At 39.9% G+C, this 19,689-nt stretch overlaps 2 protein-coding genes across 2 annotated transcripts in view; one reads left to right on the top strand and one right to left on the bottom strand.

Moving 5' to 3' along the window:
* retreg1 (reticulophagy regulator 1) overlaps nt 1-14,125 on the bottom strand; it is a 30,702-nt gene extending 16,577 nt beyond the window's left edge. Inside the window, exons 1-3 of the mRNA XM_085389604.1 lie at nt 13,906-14,125; nt 12,762-12,868; nt 10,199-10,229 (exon numbers count right to left, since the gene is read on the bottom strand). Of these exons, the coding sequence (XP_085245730.1) occupies nt 10,199-10,229; nt 12,762-12,868; nt 13,906-14,090 (323 nt within the window). The 5' untranslated portion in view covers nt 14,091-14,125. The remainder of the gene's footprint in view (nt 1-10,198; nt 10,230-12,761; nt 12,869-13,905) is intronic.
* Nucleotides 14,126-18,207: 4,082 nt separating this feature from the next.
* On the top strand, nt 18,208-19,071 carry rnf182 (ring finger protein 182). Its single transcript, XM_085389617.1, has one exon. The coding sequence runs from the start codon at nt 18,208-18,210 to the stop codon at nt 19,069-19,071; it is 864 nt and encodes a 287-aa protein (XP_085245743.1).
* The last annotated feature ends 618 nt before the right edge of the window (nt 19,072-19,689 follow it).

Genomic DNA, 19,689 nt, shown 5'->3' with positions numbered 1-19,689 from the left:
TGCTGGGCTTTTTTGATCACTGGATAGTTCTCATATTTATATAATGATAAACCTGAGAAACAATCACAGTTATCTCTCTGTTTTGGTTCTATGTTCTGCTGTGTGGCTCAGCCTGACTTGTGTTATTGAGCTTCCAGGTGCAGCAGGAAGCAGGTTTTACCAAATAAGCTATTACACCCACTAAGCACCAAACAGCAGACAGGCACACGTAAATGTCAGCTGTTAAAGTAAACAGCAACAACAGCTTCAACTCTTCTGGGAAGGCTTTCCACAAGGTTTAGGAGTGTTTATGGGAGTTTTTCTTCCAGAAGCACATTTGTGAGGTCAGATACTGATGTTCAACCTGCCCTTCTCACAGTCTCTGCTCTAATTCATCTAAAGGCATTCTATCAGGTTGAGGTCAGGACCCTGTGGAGGCCAGTTACGGTTTCCCACACCAAACTCGCTCATCCATGTCTTTTTTGACATGTTGGAACAGGAAGAGGCCATCGCCAAATTGTCCAAATTGTCTTGGTATGCTGAAGAGTTTCTTCCACTGGAAATAAGGGGGCGAGTCCAACTCCTGAAGAACCACCCGACAACACTCTCCTGGTAACCTCCAACCCCAGATTCATCCTTTACATTGCCAGAAGGAGAAGCATGAATTGTGACTCCAGAAAGCACATCTGCACTGCTCTAGAGCCCAGTGGTGGCATGCTTTATATCACTGCATCTGACGCTTTGCATTGCGCTCAGTAATGTAAGGTTTGGATGCAGAAGCTCGGCCCTGGAAAAGCATCCCATGAAGATCTCTATGCACTGTTCTCGAGCTAATCTGAAGGCTGTTTGAAGTTCGGAGGTCTGTAGCAACTGAATTTGCAGAAAGGTGACAAACTCTGTGCACTATGTACCTCAGCATTCGCTGACCCTGTTCAGTGATTTTACGTGGTGTACCACTTCATAGCTGAGTGGCTGTTGTTTGTAATTGCTTCCGCTTATATAATGCCAATAACTTTTAGCAGAGAGGAAATTTCACAACTGGACTTGTTTTGCAGGTATCATGGTTTCACTCTGGAATCCACTGAGCTCCTGAGAGTAAACCATTCTTTCACAAATGTTTTTAGAAGCAGTCTGCCTGCCTGCTTGATTTTTATATACCTGTGGCCATGGAAGTGATTGGAACATTTGAATTCAGTGATTTGGATTTGTGAGTGAATACTTTTGGCATGTATGTGTATGTTCCTCAGGAGTTAGTGGAGACCACACGAGAGTGAAAAGGAAACTAACATTCACCATTTACACAACATGACTCAAAATAAATGCCAACTGTTACTTACATTACTTGCGACATTGTTTTTTCAGTTATCAACACCCCTCCCATGCCCCCCTGCACAAACACACACACACGTAGATATATGTGGCTGGCTCACACTCCTCAGCTGTCAGCTCACATTGTGGGTCAGCACCTAATCTCCTGCAAGCCTTTGCCTGAGACGTGCTCTGTGCCTGATGTACAATTACCCACAAGACAGCTCTGACAGGCAACAGCAGGTGGCAACAACACAATCCCATCCTGCCAGCCAAATGCCACAGAGACAGATAGAGGAAGAGTACAAGACAGACTGTGGAAGTGTGGATATGCAAATAAGGGCAAAAGAAATCTGAAACAATCAAAGCTCCCAACATAAACTGCAAAAATTTAGTGCGAGACCTAAGCTCCACACTACAGCCAAAAATAAAACCAACATATCAGTGCTAAAATCTGCAGTTCCTCTAACGGCCACTTGAGGCTGTCCCAAAGTACATCAATCCCCACAAGACTGTTGAAATTACTCATTTCACTGCAGAAACAAACATGTTTAAAGTTTGATTTTTTAAAAAAAACATTTAAAAAACTCTTTAAGTATTTTATGCCCTCAATTCAACTGCACAGTGGAAAATATTTTTATAATTCTACTTTTTTGGATTTGTTTAAAAAGCTGGCATCTTGAAATGAAAGCTGTGGTGACTTTGATGCACATGTCTGGAGTCTGGGAACTAGCTAGTTGAAGAAGTTGGTGATCCAATTATTTATTAGTCTGACACTTAGCACAAATTAGCAGCTATCTTCATGATCTACAATCTCATTCAATTATGGCCACTTAGCTCTAATAAATTCAAGTCCACAAACCAAAAGGTGACTTTGATGTAACTGTTGTACAGTTGGTACAGTTTTGTTCAGGCATTTACTCACATTCATTATGAGGCAGTTGAAACTTGGACACAGCTGCATGTTCGAACAGGAAAATGATCCCAAAAAAACATCACAACTGGTTTTGAAATGGATAAAGTAGGCTAACATTAAGCTTCTGGAGTAGTTTTCCCAAAGTCCCGACCTCAAGCCTACTGCACATTTGTGCTATGTAACCAACCAGATTAAATGAATTCTACCAATTCTGCCAAGAGTCACTTGAATGAGTGATGAAACATTTCTCCCACGTCCAGATGAACAGAATTAACTTTTTGGCAAATATTAGTGGGCATGTATTTATACTTTGACCCTGTGTGGATTAAGGAAAATCCCCCCAAAATGCAAAATCGTACATCCAATTCTTGTTTTTTAAAGCCGTTAAAGAGGTACGCTGTGCAATCATTCCACCCAGGAATTAGAACAGTTTCAGAAATCATTAAAAGCCCAAAATTAACATGAAGTCCATGCACATGAGTGTAACGTCTTGATGCATTCTCAATCATCTTTCGCCATCTTACAGTGATTGCAGCCATTCCCCAACTCTCTGTGAATGGTACTCATGGCCATTGATCAGTGGTCTTTGAGCAGCGGGTTTTGGTCAGTGGTTGTTGATCAATGGTCATGAGAATTTGCATAATTAAGATTAAGGAACTGACCTCCCAGCCCATTGTTCCTTCAGTGGGCTGGTTTCAGTCATTATGCAAATGTTCTGTTTATAAGATTGAAACCTGCAGTCAGCTGAGACTGAAGAAGTCACCTGGATGAGTGACGAAACGTTTCTCCCACAAAACGCTACGTCCAGATGAACAGAATCAACCTTTGGACACATGAGTGTAACTTCAAGCTACAGCTGTACTTCTCACACTATTAACATTTTTCAACCAAAAGTTGTTGTCATCAGCTCCACTGACTCAAACACTGAATACATAGAAGATAGAAACTGGGTGAAAAAAGTCCAAATGAAGATTACAAGTGGACCTTTATTTATTAATCAGTTTGGTTTTACTTGGATGAAAAATCTTCAACTGGGTGAACTATAACTGAAATGAAACAATTACTATGTCCATGATATTAAAATGCATCTTGTGAGGTGTCTGTCATTTTAAGTACAGTGTAAATTGCCCCTGACCTGGACTCACCCAACTATCTGTTATATAACTCAGATGTGTTGCATCCAGCCTGGCGCCCACAAATCCCTGTCACCTCCGCTGAATCCCATGGAACCTTTAGAGCCGGCATCGAGTAACGGACGACCTCCACCCCTTGCACCACTAACACCATTTGAATGTGACTCCCCCTTCAATGCCTTTACCACTTGGTCACAAAACAGACTGCCAAATGGGTCATGGCTCAGCACCATTAAATGGGGATCTGAAACTCTGAGAACGTGCATTAAGATATTTCTATTTTATTTATTCCACAGCAAAAATTTTATTTTTATCATGGTATTTATAAAGAACAATCACTGAATGGTACTTTAATGAACAATTCAAATAAATGGGAACTGTCAGAAAGTACAAAGTAAAAGAACAAAGAATAAACCATGATCAATACCACAAATTCAAAGATTTGATGTCATCGCTTATAGTTTTTTGAATTTCTTGTAAATTCTCACATATTCTGATTATTTACATAAAGGATTACAGGATTTTCTCTTTGAACTCCACTGTATATTTACCTGTTTTCAGCTCATGCTGAGCAGGTTTATATGTAACTTTATACAAGAAGAAGACCAAGAAGAAAATCTTATGAATTTCCTTTTAAAACACGATCACAAAGCTTTTTCTTTTAAAGATTCTTGCAGCACAAATCATTTACCCTCACCATATGTTTAGCTCCACAGTGACATAAACATACTTCAGGTAATGTAAAACTGTAAAGTATTAAATGGTGCTCACTGACAGTTAATGAATACTATAACAAAACAAGAGTCCATAAAACAGATTTGGAAACAGACCAAATCTGACCAGTGAAGGACTGTACAGTAATTATTCTACAGTTACGTATCCTGAAATATTGAATCAAATAATGTTGTTATTTAAAGAGGAACTATTATTCATTTTCTTATTTATCCATCCATTATCTTCTGCTTATTCAATTGAGGGTTCAGTGAGTGGGGATATTGAAAGTATGGTGATCTCAGAGAAACATTATTAAGGCCTTGGAAACGAGCAACACATACCTTCTTTGAACCTTATTTTCAGATTTTAATGCAGTTTAAATCTGTGTTGTTATTTAACAATTTTCCTTGTTAAAGAGGTCACAGTTTAACAGCTTGGGTGTCAGATTTTAATGGAAAAATACAAAGAGATGACTGAGATCACTATTAGATTAATATTTCATGTTTAAAGTTATGCGTAGAAATTGTAAAGTCACACTTTTGCCTAAACAAACTGAATAATTCATGATTGTGTGCTCAGGCTCCATCCAGTGGCAGAAATAAAAAACTAAGGATATGGATGGAAAGACAATCATGTAAAGAAATTATTCTTGTTTTCTTACAGAGAGGAGAGAAGGAAAAAAACATGCTCATAACTGAGTTCTCTATTGTCAATAGTACTTTAACGTGATACACTTTTTGAAATATTTCTTCACAACAACTGAAAGTTTTGTAAATAAGTTTGTTTGTTTAGTTCTTCATGGAAATTATGTGAGAAAAATGTCATTCATCCTTAAGCCATCCTTTAAGCTCTAAACACCACGTCCAGAACACCTCACTATGAATGTGAATGGTACTTATGACCATTGGTCAATGGTGTTTGATCAGTGGTTGTTCCTAAATGGTCATGAAAATTTGCATATTATGATCAAGAAACTGACTTCACACACAATTGTTCTAGTTTCAGTCATTGTGCTAATGTACTGTTTATAAAGTTGGGGAAACCTGCAGTCAGCTGAGACTGTAGAAGTCACTTTCTCCCACTGAAAACACTACGTCCAGATGAACAGAATGAACCTTTTGGGGTCATCCATCCAGTTTCTTCTACAATTCAGATAATGGGGGTGTGAAGCTTATACTATGCTGTCTTAAGGCGAGAGTCAGGGTATGCCTTGAAGAGCTCACCCTCCATCACAGGAGAGAGAGACACACAGAGAGACAGACAAGCATTCACACTAACATTCACACCTACAGCAAATTCAGAATCCGTAATTAACCTAACACCATCCATGTCTTTGGACTGTGAGAGGAGGAGCCACAGTAAAACCCACGCAAACACAAACATCACACCACACAGAAAGGCCCCTGGCTGGATTCAAACCAGAGTTTAAAAAAATGTAAAAATTAAAAACTTCCAACTGAGATAAGCGTGAAGGGAAGGATGGTAGTAAGACCTGCTGTCATGCATGGTTTGGAGACACTGACAAAATGACAGGAGGCAGAGCTAGAGCTGGCAGGTTTAAAGATGCTGGGATTTTCACTGAGAGTCATTAGAAAGAATAGGTATTTGGACATATCAGGTTGAGGTGTTCTACTGACAAAGTTAGAGAGACAAGGCTGAAATGGTTTGGACCTGTGCAGGGTAGGGACAGTGAAAATGTTAGACAAAGGATTTAAAGATGAAGATGCCAGACAAAAAGAATAGAGAAAGATTCATGGGTGTAGCGTAGGAGGACAAGCAGATTGTTGGTGTGACAAAAGAGGATGCAAAGGACTGGGTGAGATGGATGATCCACTAAGAAGAAGATGAGATGGAGAAAAACTAAAAATCTGTGTAATTTACAGCACCTGTTTGATGCATGTGTAAAAAATGTGACCTGCTTCTAATAAGAATCTTTTAAGCGAAAAGGCACAAACACGGACTATCAGGTCTAACATCCTCATGTTGGTGTTGTTCCTGGATCAACATAATAATGTTAGTCTGGGAGCATCATTGGATATGACGAATCACATTGTGTTGTCATATCATTGTGACTTTGGAAAAAAAACTGCCGATGTCCACTCAGGAAAGAAATCAAAAAATGGGGTGTGAGGGTCAGGGTTAGGGTTGGAGAACAGGGTGTGATCGCGGTCAGGGTTACAGCCTCAGGTTTACGATTTGGTGTGTGGTGTGAATTTGTTTCCACGTGGCAAAACTATTACATCACTACAATCTCATTGGTCACTTGTGATGTCCAACCTGGACCAACATTAGCTTTGTTGATCCAGGAACAACATCGACATGATATCAGCTCGTGCTTGCTATTAATCTGTTTAGGCATCTCTGATTATCTAAGTATCAACACTAAGCAGCCAGTCACAAGCTTGCAGTTAGAGGGAGGTTTCAGATCGTGAATGCAGCTCTGTTCATAGTAAAGGCATACCCCAGGACATACAGATTATAGTAATGGTTAATTACAGTTTAATCTGATACCTTCTGATACACGTCAGATTCTCCAAAAGCCTAGAAACTTTTAAAACTGCTCTTAAAACTCACCTCTTTTCATTGGCTTTTAGAAAGGTTTAATTTATTTGTTTATTTATTTTTTATTTTGATCAGCGAGGTGTTTTACGAAATTGTGTTCTATTGTATTTTTATCTGTATTTACTGTACAGCACTTTGGTCAGCCTTGGTTGTTTTTAAATGTGCTCTATAAATAAACTTGACTTGACTTGACTTGACCTTCCAGCTGCATGTCCTGTCTTTCAAAAAGAACCAAATTCATTCCATATATTTACTTTCTGTTGATCAACTAATCTGCTAATTAAGTAGGCATTTGAGTCATGCATCACAAGATACGCGCATGAAGTGAAACTGTAGGTTTCACTGTTTGACAAATCACACAGTTTAGTCTGACACACACAGGCGATATTAGCAGGGGGATTAAATTAGACAGTCATATGTGAGCAATCAGCTCTGCAGGGCTGCAGCTGAGAGTCAGGACGAGACCTGGCTCTCGCAGAGGACTCAGTCATGCATGATACAGTATGAGAAGCTACACGTCTTTATATACTCTGTGTTAGGAAACCTTCCAGTATATTTACAAGAGATGACTCAAATTTAAGGCAGAGAAGTTGTTTTAGAATCACTGCACATCGGCAGAGCTGAACTGCTCATCCAAACCATGAGCGCCAAGAAGCTTTTAGAGAGTAACAAATAAAACACGTTCCCGTTTTAAATGTGCATCTGCTTTGCTTCTGACAAATCGTGTTTTACCATTTTTAAATGCAAATGCCTCTGAAATATCCTCAGCACATGCAGACATGTATAAGAAGCATTTCAGAGGTATAAATTGACTCAGAATCTGACGTTATTTAAGCAGAACATTATATAACCTGTTTTTTGTTTGTTTTTTCACAAGCTTAAGTTTTAGCCTTGGCTCAGCTTTAATAACGCACTTAATCGTCTTTAAACTCATTATTTAAATGCACCTTGGATGTTGTAACTGTTCCTTTCCTTGGATTTTGTCCTTTATCTTTGACCTTTTAACTAAGAAAAAATCACCTTCAAACTACAAACAACTGAATGATGCAGGAAGCACGACACAGTTGATCAACTTTTAGCGTTAATCCACCAAAACATTAGCTGCAGTAGCAATCTGGGAAGTTGAAGGACAGCCAGTGTCCAGTCTGACTGTTTTGGAGTTTTGCATTGTCACATGGACCTCTGTTGGGTGACATTCAGAAAAGTCAAGGCTGCAGTGCATCTGTGAAAGCAGGGGTAGCTGCAGAAGTAACCCACCAGAGGCAACAATTTAAAAACCTTTGGAATGAAGGTTTCAATCACTGCCAGGTGCCGATTAATATGAAAGACAACTCAAAAGTTATGAAAATTCAAATTCTGCAAAAGCTGGATGATTTTAAGTGTTTTGGTAAAGATCTACTACAGCAACCCATCTAATATGTGAAATAAAATGACTGAAAAGAAAAGAAACTTCATCTATATCAAAACGCCACCTTGTCCTTTGTGGTCACACAGACTTTTTCTAGGTTTCAGTATATGAAGCATGGATGTCTTAAATCTCCATTCATGATGAGGTGACTAATGAAGTTATGAGTATTTCACAATCAGAGCCACTGAGGGCTGGTCTGAAAAGGCCGGGATGTTGACAGTGAACACTCAGCTTGAAGCTTCTCAACACAACTCATTTTTTTCAAATACAACCTATGAATAATTACTGAAACATGCTGAAACATTTAATGAGTAGCAGTATAGAACAATGCATCGTCAGCCCAAAGCTCCTGTGTGATTTTGTATCTGTAAAAAATAACTGAGTTCATGGAGTGTGTTTACATGGTCATGCTGCTTGTGAGGTTTATCCTGGTTATATCCAGGAAATTACGTCTGCAGAGAAACCTGCTGCTACAGGTTCCTGTATACATGATAAACACTTGTATCCTGGTTACTGATTAGTGCATGATATTTGCACAGGAACGTGTGACAGCAGCAAACACAAATTAGCAGAAAGGGCTGGTGTGACATTTCTGTAACTGTGACTGCAGGCTTTAACTCCTTCACACCCCAGAGACTGAAATCATTTCCCTAAAAGATTGTTTGTGTTTGTGTTGTATTACTTGGCTTAATCTGCTGCAAATAGTCAGCAACACACCACCATATTCAGGTTTTAAGAAAACAGAGCAATGGGCTCATGTAGTTTTAATGAAGGATATATTTGTCGTGGTCCCTGAGTTTTGAATTTCTTGTGAACTGATGATTCCATAACCAGGTTTCTTCCTCTTAAAATTAAGTTTTCCTTCCCACCATTGCCAAGTGCTTGTCTCATTGGGAGTCATGTGACATTTGGGGATTCTTTCTAATATTACAGAATAATGCACCTCGAGGCGTTTGTTGTAAATTAACACCATATGAATAAAAGTGAATTGAATTTTTGTTTTTGAGAATCCACTATGAGCTTTGTTTCCTATTTTTTTTGTAATATTAGTGAGTGTTTAGTTTAATATTGATAGAGTTTTTATTCACTTATGTTTATAAGTCTTGTTTATGTTCTACTTTGACAGGGTTCTCTGTGGTTTAATTTTCAATATTTTCAGTTGTATTTACAACTTTTCAGTTGTATTTAGTTCCCTTTTGCTCCCTATTCTGTTCCAGTCTAACCTCTTTAACTTGTCACGAGACAAAGAAAGACAATAACAATCTTGTTTCCCCATTCTGTTACTTCCTGTTTTATTTTGGTATTCGTTGTTCTCTGTGTTCCCTCTGTCTTGTTATGTTTTCTTCAACTGTGTTCTCCACCTTTTTTCATTTCCCTCGTTACCTGTCTGTACTGTCTCAGTCGTCCCTCTGTCCTTTGTCACATTGCCTACATTGTTATGTCTCGTTGCTCTGTGTTCCCAGAGAATTACATTCCTAGTTATCCCTGGTATTTATATTTCCTGGCTCTGTTCGGTAAATGTTTTGGATTTTGGGACTTTATTTATCTCTTGGTGCTAAAAGCATTACAGGTTCAGTTTTAATTTAACCTCAGTCTCTGGCATAATATTGTGCATATGTCCAAACTCAAAAAGAGATCATAGCTAGAGGTGATTCATGAAGCAACACTGTGTAACGCCACCACACTGCTGCCAGTCGATTCTTTCTTCAGTTGAACAACAGAGTAAGACGTCTGATTACTGAAGCTGATTACATCAACTTGATTTCAGGAGTCACAAACATCCAATTAAACTTTCCTTCGTGTGATATCAACAATTTAAGCTGACCAACTTTTTGTTTTTCAGCCAAGATCCTCTTCACCTTTCAGTTTGTGAAAAACAAGTTGTGTCAGACATAATTTAAATCTAAGATCAGATGTGGTTTGAGCAGAAGCTTGATGCAGACATGTTTGTTCTTGATTTCTTTGTTTAAATTAACTTCACTGTCCTATGGATGCCTTCAGGTTCAGGAAACAATGAATGCCGCAATAGCATCTTCACCAATATGAAGATTTCTTCCTTCAGAGCAGCTCTGCCTCTCTGATATGTTTTAAAATCCAAACACTCCCATTGTAATGTTCACCAAACACACATTATTAACAAACCTGCACATCACAATCACCTGCACTTAAGTGTCTTACCTTGTTGTCATGCTGTGCCATAACTGGGCTCCTGTGAAAAAGAACCACAGATGTGTTATTCATCAGCACTCACGCGCTCACACCCACTGCAGAAACTGTGGCAAAGAGAGAGCTGAGCCTGAAGGCTTAGCTATTGATTTATTGGATGATCTACATTCCTGCCCTCACCTATCGAGCTGTTGGTGGTGACGGTAAGAATATCCCCTAAACCCGGATAGGTGGTAGAAAATGAATGGATGGAAACAATGATAAAATGGCTGGAGCAAACTGTAATGTAGTTACCACAAGCTATGATTGGGCTCTAAATGTAATATAACAACCATGTAATAAAATAATGTTAAAAGAAACATAATTTGTAGATGAAATAAATGCTTAACAAAGACCCTTTTCATGTTTCCAACCACAGGTTAATTAGATATAATCGTTTGTTCTATGGGGTGGCTGTAGCTCAGGTGGCAGAGCAGGTCAGCCACTAATCAGAAGGTCGGTGGTTCGATCCTGGCTGCATGCCAAAAATCCCTGGGCAAGATCTAACCCCATGTTTGCCTACTGATGGTGGTCAGAGGGCCCGGTGGCGCCAGTGTCCTGTCAGTGCGCCCCAGGGCAGCTGTGGCTACAACGTAGCTTGCTATCAACAGTGGGTGAATGACTGAATGTAGTGTAAAGCGCTTTGGGGTCCTTAGGGACTGAGTAAAGCGCTATACAAATGCAGGCCGTTTGGGACTTTATTTATCTCTTGGTGTTGATATAGTGCTAATGATTACTGTGATGTTATGAAATTATACTTAATGACGTGAAGTATGCAAAAACAGTTTTCTTTAACAGAAGTGTTAGGTGATGATAATGAAAGTTTTCTACAAAGAGAAAACTATACTGATAACATTAAACTTAAATAACTGCTGACATCAGGAGTCCAATGTGTTCAAAGTGTAATTGTGAGCAACAGTCAGGCTGATGAGTCACCATCCGCCATGAAAGATGATGCCTCATCCTTACTCATCGGGCTAATAAGCCAGGATGAAGCTGAAATCACGTAAACATCCGAACCAAATAGATTTGTTTGGTTTCAAAGCAGCCATTTATAACTCTGGTGAGGGAACATCTTGGGTTTAAGCTGAACGGCTTATTTATTTCATTTTAATTTTCCTCTTCATTTGTCAGGGATGGAAAAAACATTTATCTACTAATAAAAAAGATCCACTGTATCAGATTTAGCTGTTAGCTACTTTTCGTCCGCAGTCCCTGAAATATAAATATAAATAAAGAAATCACCAATAAATAAATTATAGTAATAAAAATGCTGTTGACATTTCAACATAATAGACCAAACATTTACCAATAATTTCAAAACCACAGACAGTATCCACATCCCATATATCCATTACACTTTCTCATAAATATCAAATACATCTAAATAATATATAAAAGCCTTTTTAAAATCTGAGCTCCTCGTTCATTCGATGCATCGTTTTGTAAATGTTTTATATTCTTGTCAACAGCTCTGTTAGTTTATAGGGTTTGTGCTACAGCCACATCACAATCCTCCCCTTAAACACTCCCTGGTGCTTCCTTTTTTCTCTGTCTTGTATTTGTTTGGTGCCTCCCCCCCTTGTTTGTCTGTCTGTCTGTCTGTGTTTTTGTTGTGGATGGGTGTGGGCGAGGTCTCCCTTATTCCTGGCTCCCAGCTCTGCTCATCCTGCACAACTGCCAACAATCAGCCCCACCCAACCTGTTCATCTGCTTTCCATCCACTGTGTTAACGTTTTCTCCAACCATTCCTCGCCACAATGCAGTTTCTACCTCAGTAATAGCACTTTGAACACCAAATTAGAACTTGCTTGTAGTAAATCTGCTCTAATGTTTCTTATCACAAAGCTTTCTCCATTTTTTCTTCTTCAGGAACATCACCCAGCTGCCCGCCAGTCTGCTTATCCCACTAAAACCAGCTTCAACCTCCTTTACACACTATTAAGATCTCTGTACTTGGGTTCCACCTTTACAGTTTTGGTTGTAATAGATCATTCATTCTTTTCTATATTTAGGGTATTTATTTTTTTACATCTTCTAATCTGAGTGTCTGTCGTCTTTTTAATTACCAGGGGTTGATTACTCCCACAAAGGCCCCGCATACATTATAATGCTATTACTACATCTGCAGCAAAAGTGGTCCTGACAATAATCTGTCCATTTTCTCAAACACTGGATGCGACGCTGCAGCCTGCACCAGCTTTTGGTTCACAGTGACATTACACAAGACTACAGCCTGGCCCTACTTCAGCATCACTTGATGTCTCTGTCACACAATACACAGACTCCTGGGACACAAAGTCATCACTCAAAAGTGTTTAAACTGATTTCAAGCAACTTTTTGTAAAGCACCTTTACACACCTTGTGCACTTTGACAAACACTTTAGTGTCAGTTGGTCTTTTATCGGTGTCAGTATTTGTATTTAAATGGGTTTCGGGGCAGTTATGACTGAAGATCCAGAGTTATGAGATTAAGGCAAGGCAGTTCCTTACTAGTTATTCTTCTCTTTAATCGACTGATCATTTGGGGGTTACCTGCGGATCTGGACCGAATTACATCTCGGGTGGTGACCGTGATGACCAGCAGGGCCAGGAGGAAAGCCAGGAGGGTGTAGGCCCGAAACGAGTCAAAGGCCACAAACCTGCAGGGAAACAGAACAAAAGTTTCACTCACAGCAGCTCACTCAGGTTGTTGTGATGCACTCCACAGTTTAACTCTGTGGAAGTTTTAGCAGATCGATGTTTATTTTTGTGGAGCTGTTTATACAAGATGATAAAGCTTTATATTTTGATTTTGGATACATAATTTTACATCCGTGGATGTAAAAAAAAACTCACCATCTATTGTGGAGCTAAAATATTCTCATATTCTTTTGCTATAATGAAAAAATGACCCTGTGTCAGAATTTTGAGCTTTTCTGCTTTCCTTACTCAAAAAGTCAGGATGCAGAATTATAACAGATCTGTGTAACGAAGACTTTATAACAGCAATCTATGCTTTTCCTCTTTCAGTACATTAACCACTGCAGCAGTAATATAGCAATGCTGGAATATATAAAAATACTAATACAAACAAAATTAAATGAACACTATTTGGGGTTTTAAATGTTTTTTAAGTGCTTTTACTGTTGACTAATTATAAATGTAACTCTTATTTTTAGGCCATAAAATACATTTCAAACAATATATTGTAACAGAATGAGAAAAGTGAAATTTGTTTAAACAGACAAACAAACATAAACTTGACGAATTTTGTCTCATGAAGTCCCAAATTATTGTGATTTGTTTGTTTTTTTGCTCATGGTGGTAGCGGTTTGTTTTGACAATGTCCCTGATACAGACATTACATACAGAAAAATATAAGAAACATACAGAAAAATACAGAAAACAGTGGCAGCTGAGTATTTACAACCCCTTTTTAAAGATCATCATTATTATTATTAGTGTGTGAAGTATAGATGAATTTAAAAGTAACAACGTCAAATGATTTAAAAGATATAATAGAAAGAAAGGACTAAAGTTGAAATAATTACGCCTTTAATGTGGAATTACTAGGATGTCATGATTTTTTAACAGTATATTTAATATTTAACTTAAAGTCATAATTATTATTATTATTTATTTATTTTTATTAACAGGAGCTCAGTGCTGTGAGATATCCCTGCGTCATGATGCCTACCCGAACATCGCGTTGGCTGCAGCAAACAGGGCTGAAGTCCTGCATGGTCTCCGCCTCCAGCTGACCAGGCCGGTGAGGCGACACCCTGCGCGGCCGGGAAGGGTCTCCTGATCCCGGCTTGGCGGTCCGCCGGCCGCGGCCACCTGCCCACCTCCGGCGGGTCCTGCTTCCCGGCTCCCCAGCATTGAAAAACGACCGGGGTCCCTCCGCTCTGCCCCTCCGCTCCTTCAGCAGAGATGGGTGTTAAGCAAAGCGGAGACTTTACTGAGCTATTTCCGATTCTGAGGTTTCAAAATAAGTGTCTCATAACGCGTTCACTTTTTGAAAATAGTCTAAATGTTCTTTTTGCAATTAAAACTAATGCGTTTAAATCATACAGTCTTATTAAATTACTTTTTATCTCAGGAATATATAGTTTACATTATTATTCACAGAGCAAAGATACATAAGTGAAACAAATGCAGTAACAAAACATATGATAACCAATTAATAAGTAGCATGAAAGTTATTTTTTAAAGAAAATAAAATGAAAATATAAGTAACTCAAAAGTGTGCTTAAGTGCTGTGTTTGAGTAAAAGTAGTGCTGCTCTGGAACAGTGCATGCAAGGGGTGAAATTAAAAGAAAGAAATTAAATGTACAACAATTTTCTATCATTTGTATTAATTTTTCTTATTCTAACCAAAGTGTGGTAACTTTATATTTGAAACCTAGGTTCTAGCTTCTTATAGTTGTAATTAAGCAATCATTAAAATTATTTGCATTTCTTTTTGTCTTATTTTTTCTGCCTTTATTTTGAAAGACACAATCATCATGCTTCCTGTATAATTGTCTCAACTTAAATCAGCTGCACACTTCAATTCCTGCCTCTTGTGTTGTTGTCGTTCAGGTTGGTGACGTCAGGTGTGTGTGTTCGTGTGTGTACATTTATTGGAGTGTAACGTCTTTTGTTTGTGTTTTATTGTTATCATTATATAGCCTTTGTGTGTAAATGACGGAATTACTACTATATACTGCACATGTAACTACACCTATGTTAACTGCACTAAATAAAATGGAATCAGATGTTTCTCAGCTGCCAAAGTTAAAAGACTGAAGAATAGCTGCTTGATGCTGGCCTCCACCCATCCTGAAAGAGAAACAGAAAGTCAATATTTAACTTGCATTCATCAGAGACCCATACTATGAACAGATCTGTTTATGCCCAAACTTTAAACATGCCTGGTTTCTAAGAAATTAGCTTGAACAGCTTGGTGGCTCATGTTTGTTTTTCTGCCCACTAGTGGTAAAAAAAATCACTTGGTTGAGCTTTAAAATGAACTTCTATGAACTGTGCAATAAAACAGTACAGAAATAAGATAAATGTCACTACAAGTGATTCATGTTATTGTTACTGGACAGCCTGTGTTTGAGTTTCCTCCCACAGATCAACAATCATGTTTGGCTAGCTGAGATTCTATGCTGCTGTGGACCCAGAGGTGAGATGGACGCAACTTTAAGTAAAAGAAAAAACAAAACAAAAAAAAACATATTATATTTTAACATTGAGGTACAAAATGTTGCAAGCGCTTCAGAGCTGTCAAAAGCTACAGAGCAGGTTGTTTTGGTTTTTACACTGGTTCCTTTTTCATTCCTTCCAGCATCCTTGTACCTGACAATTTTCAAAGAAATGCATCTTTTTGTTTGTTTGCAAACTGAACTTACAAAAAAAATCCATCTAACTCAGGGGGTGACAATAAGCTTCAGACACCAAGCTTTGTACCATCAGCTTGTTGCAGAACCATATGATTTGTTTCTTCAGCTGATTCTGCAGAAAAAGTATCGCAAAGTAATTTCCTTAAAAAACAGGAAAGAAATCCAGCAAAGACCTGACACATGACTTGGTTCAAGACTTTTGCACAGTACTGTGCTTATTATAATGACCAATATCAAAGTTTCCATAATCTTTGTGACAAACGTTTCCCTTTGCATGTGCCAGTTTGCCATTTCAGGGTAAATCCAGCCCTGAAACCACAAAACCAGTTTAGTCTTTGAAATTACTGTGTGAGACGATTGTGACTTTTATTGGGCACTTATCATTAGTTTTCTTAGTTTAGTAATTAAGGTGGCAAACAGAACAACAGCTAAATGACACTGCGTGAGAGATGGCAGACTGGGCTACCTGCCACACTCGACGGAATGAGCCCATCTTAACAAGGAAAGCTCACATCTACAAAGAGACGTTGACCCATTTTGCTCTGCTGCCTGTGCTGTTCTGGCCATAAATCAAGATCAGAGCTCACTGCCAAACCAGGATCTCCAACATGGACCTGCTCCACTTTCCACTGCTGGGTCCACTCCTTCAGTCCACACCAGTTCACCAATTCTGACACATATTTGCATCAGCGGGCCTGGTCTCAAATCATAGGTGTCCTTCATGGTAAGACATTCTCTTTTCTTTGTTGTTTCAAACTGTTGACTGTGAATTTCAGCTAATGAAAACTGGATCGTGGGATTTAAATTTGCTGTAACCGCGATGGAACCCAAATGGCTGATTTTGTGCGTTACTAGCTAACTGTTTCAGAAAACAGCAGCATTCTTACAAATAAAAAGATAATCCATAAGATTTCATGCAGAAACGTTAGCTGAAACAACCATCTGCACCCATCTAACCTGATAAATGGACACTAATATAGGAAATACTAAATGAAAACACAGGTTCTCATTTTGTAACATTATGCATGGTATTACATATGAATTTGACTCAGATGTGTGTAGATTTAGGTAGCGCCAGAAGGATTGTGAAAGATTGTTTAAAAAAAGATAAAACCATGTCGGCTACTAGATGTGAAACAGGACTTGTAATGTTGCTGACCCCATCATCCACCCCCACCTCCACAGGATCTTTGTTTCTGAGACAGGAGTGTCGTTATACACATGGCGACACTCATAAAGATAGAAGTTATTTACCTGTTTAGAATTATCACCGTGGATTTAGAAGAACCAGGCATTTCTCTAGGGATGGATGAGAAAACACATTTCTGTTTTTACGTGGACACATAATTTTGCATATTTACACACATGCTCACAAACACACACACCATAACATCCATCCATCCATCTTCATCCGCTTTATCCGGGGTCGGGTCGCGGGGGCAGCAGCCTAAGCAGAGAAGCCCAGACCTCCCTCTCCCCAGCCAGCTCCTCCAGCTTATCCGGGGGAACACCAAGGCGTTCCCAGGCCAGCCGAGAGATATAATCTCTCCAGCGTGTCCTGGGTCTACACCTCACCCAGGAGGCGCCCAGGGGGCATCCTTGTCAGATGCCCGAACCTTACTCTGAGCCCCTCCCGGATGGGTCATAACATACCATAGTTTATTTATATAGCATTATGGCTGACCAAAGTGTTGTACAACACAGATAAAGTTATTTATATAGAAACTCATTCAACTTTTCATGCACACTTATTTTTGCAGACCATTAACAGGGAGCTGCAGTTGTTGTCTGTTTGTGTGTGTTACCTGGGTTTTATCCATGCTGCGTGTTTACAATGCCACATTATGAGGGTGTGTCTTCCTCCCAGAGACAAAAATGTAATCCATGCTACGTAAATTATTAAAGGTGAGGACATGATTTCAGGTTGGCATGTGTGTAGGCAACTAATGGTTAAGTCTACAGCAAGTGTGGTATGAAGGTAAGTCACGGAAGTCATGAATACAGTAGTGTGTGTGTGTGTGTGTGTGTGTGTGTGTGTGTGTGTGTGTGTGTGTGTGTGTGTGTGTGTGTGTGTGTGTGTGTGCGTGCATCAGTCACTAATTGGGCTGAATTTCATGGAGCAACAAAAGATCAGACTCGAAAATTCCAGCTCTGGTTTGTACAGGCTCTGCTTTGTTGTCCTTTCGCCTCTGTTTGCTGTGTTAACAGTTATGTGTCTCCCTCCCTCTCTCTGTCTCTCACTCTCTCTCTCTCTTTAGGTCTTTCTCTCAGTGTCTCTCTCACCCTTCTCCCCCCTTTTTTGTGCGGCTCATGAAAGGCTTTTTACTCCAAATGAAGCACGGTCAACCCAACTGCTTGGAGCCAAGCAACCGCCAGAGGCCAAATCCTGCGAGGGGCTTCACCTTCTCACATGTCTCTCTTCTCGCTTCACATTGAAACACACACACACACATTTTAGGAGACAGCTGCAATGAAGCCTAGATCTTCAGTGAAGAGGACCTTCATCAGTGTCTCCATCTATGGGAAAAGTACCGGTGCTGAGCTTGGACTTGAGCTTTTGGTTGGATTTTGCGTTTGATCTTAGAGTTAGATATAGTTTGAGCACAGGATGATGCTAGAGATGCAAAACCCCGAGGATAGTGGTGGTGGTGTTGGAGGTTCTAGCTTTGTGGACATGCTGGGCACTGAAGAGATGGAGTGTAAGATCTGCTACTGCGCCTACAACCTGGGGAGTCGAAGGCCTAAGGTGCTTGAGTGCTGCCACCGTCTCTGCTCCAAATGTCTCATTAAGATCCTGGATTTGGGTGAGTCGCCTCCCAATGCCTTGGTGTGTCCGTTTTGTCGCTATCTCACTAGACTGCCAGGAGATGCTGTGAGCAACCTGCCAGATGACTGCAACCTGGTGGCAACGCTGGCCCTCCAAAACAGGAATCAGAGAAACCGGCAGTTCCACCAGGAGGCAACTACGGAGCTGCTCCTAAGCCCCATGCGCCTGAGCTCACTGATGAGCAGCAATTCACCTGTGATATCTACTTCCTCCTCCACATCTTCCTCTACCCCTTACTCCACCATCCGCAGCTCCCCTAATTTTGTGGTCATTACTATCATGGAGCCTCCGCCCGCATCCATATCCACCCAAGACATCCATCCCTACCAGCAGATACATGGCTCTCACCTGTCAAACCAGGACTACCACTCATCCAGTCAAGACTCTATGGCATCCATCGCAGAGAGGTGGACAGTGTGGAACTGTGCAGCCCTCCTGTGCCAGACTTCAGCCCGGGCATTGGTATGGGTCCTGGGGCTCTTGTACTTTAGCTCCCTGCCTATGGGGGTTTACCTGCTCATAATGCAGAGGACAACACTTGGGGTGCTTCTGGTGAGCCTGGTTCCTGCCAGCCTCATCGTGATCATGGTCTATGGGTTCTGCCAGTGTATCTGCCATGAGTTCTGGGACTGCTTACCATCATAATGCAACCAAATGAACAGGCAATGCTTTGCTTTGAACATGCTTGACAATAGATCTCCAGAATTGACTAATGGGGATGTTACTGTGTAGCTAACCATGTGAACTGTTATTTGAATGGCATAAAGGTGGAGCTCATACATCTTAATTTGTGCAGTTTTTAGGCTGATAATTTACTTACCTAATAAAGCTCAAAATGTCAGATAGCTTCGACTAAAACACTACTTCTGAAGTCACTGTTTAATGTAATGCATTATGATGTTATAGTTCAAAATCTAAAGGAATGTACAGACTGTTCTCATCTCCACATTGGTGTGGCTGATTTACATACATGGTGTCCTCTTTAACCTATTCCCTGATACATCAGGTTAGCTATTAACCAACAAGCTTTCTTCCGAGTGCCATGAGTGGCAAACATAAGGTTTGAACCACAGGTGGGTGCAGCTCCTGTGGTCACAGCCAGAGCTGTGCACCTGAGATGATCATATCAGAGCTATCCTGTCATCGTGCAGAGTGAAGATTAAAAATAAAACTGACAGAGTATTTAGATCAGGCTGAACTTTTGGCTGATTGGGATTACTTTCACATGACTAACATCATCATTTGAAAATTTGGCCATGTTTA

The sequence above is a fragment of the Rhamphochromis longiceps genome, linkage group LG18 (assembly GCF_057381845.1).
Source record: "Rhamphochromis longiceps isolate RC_006_pf linkage group LG18, R_longiceps_female_GT1.1, whole genome shotgun sequence".
Lineage (NCBI taxonomy): Eukaryota > Metazoa > Chordata > Actinopteri > Cichliformes > Cichlidae > Rhamphochromis > Rhamphochromis longiceps.
This window is presented reverse-complemented; position numbering and strand designations above follow the sequence as displayed.

Coding starts and splice junctions, on each gene's coding strand:
- rnf182 (XM_085389617.1), top strand. CDS start 18,208: ATGATGCTAGAGATGCAAAACCCCGAGGATAGTGGTGGTGGTGTTGGA.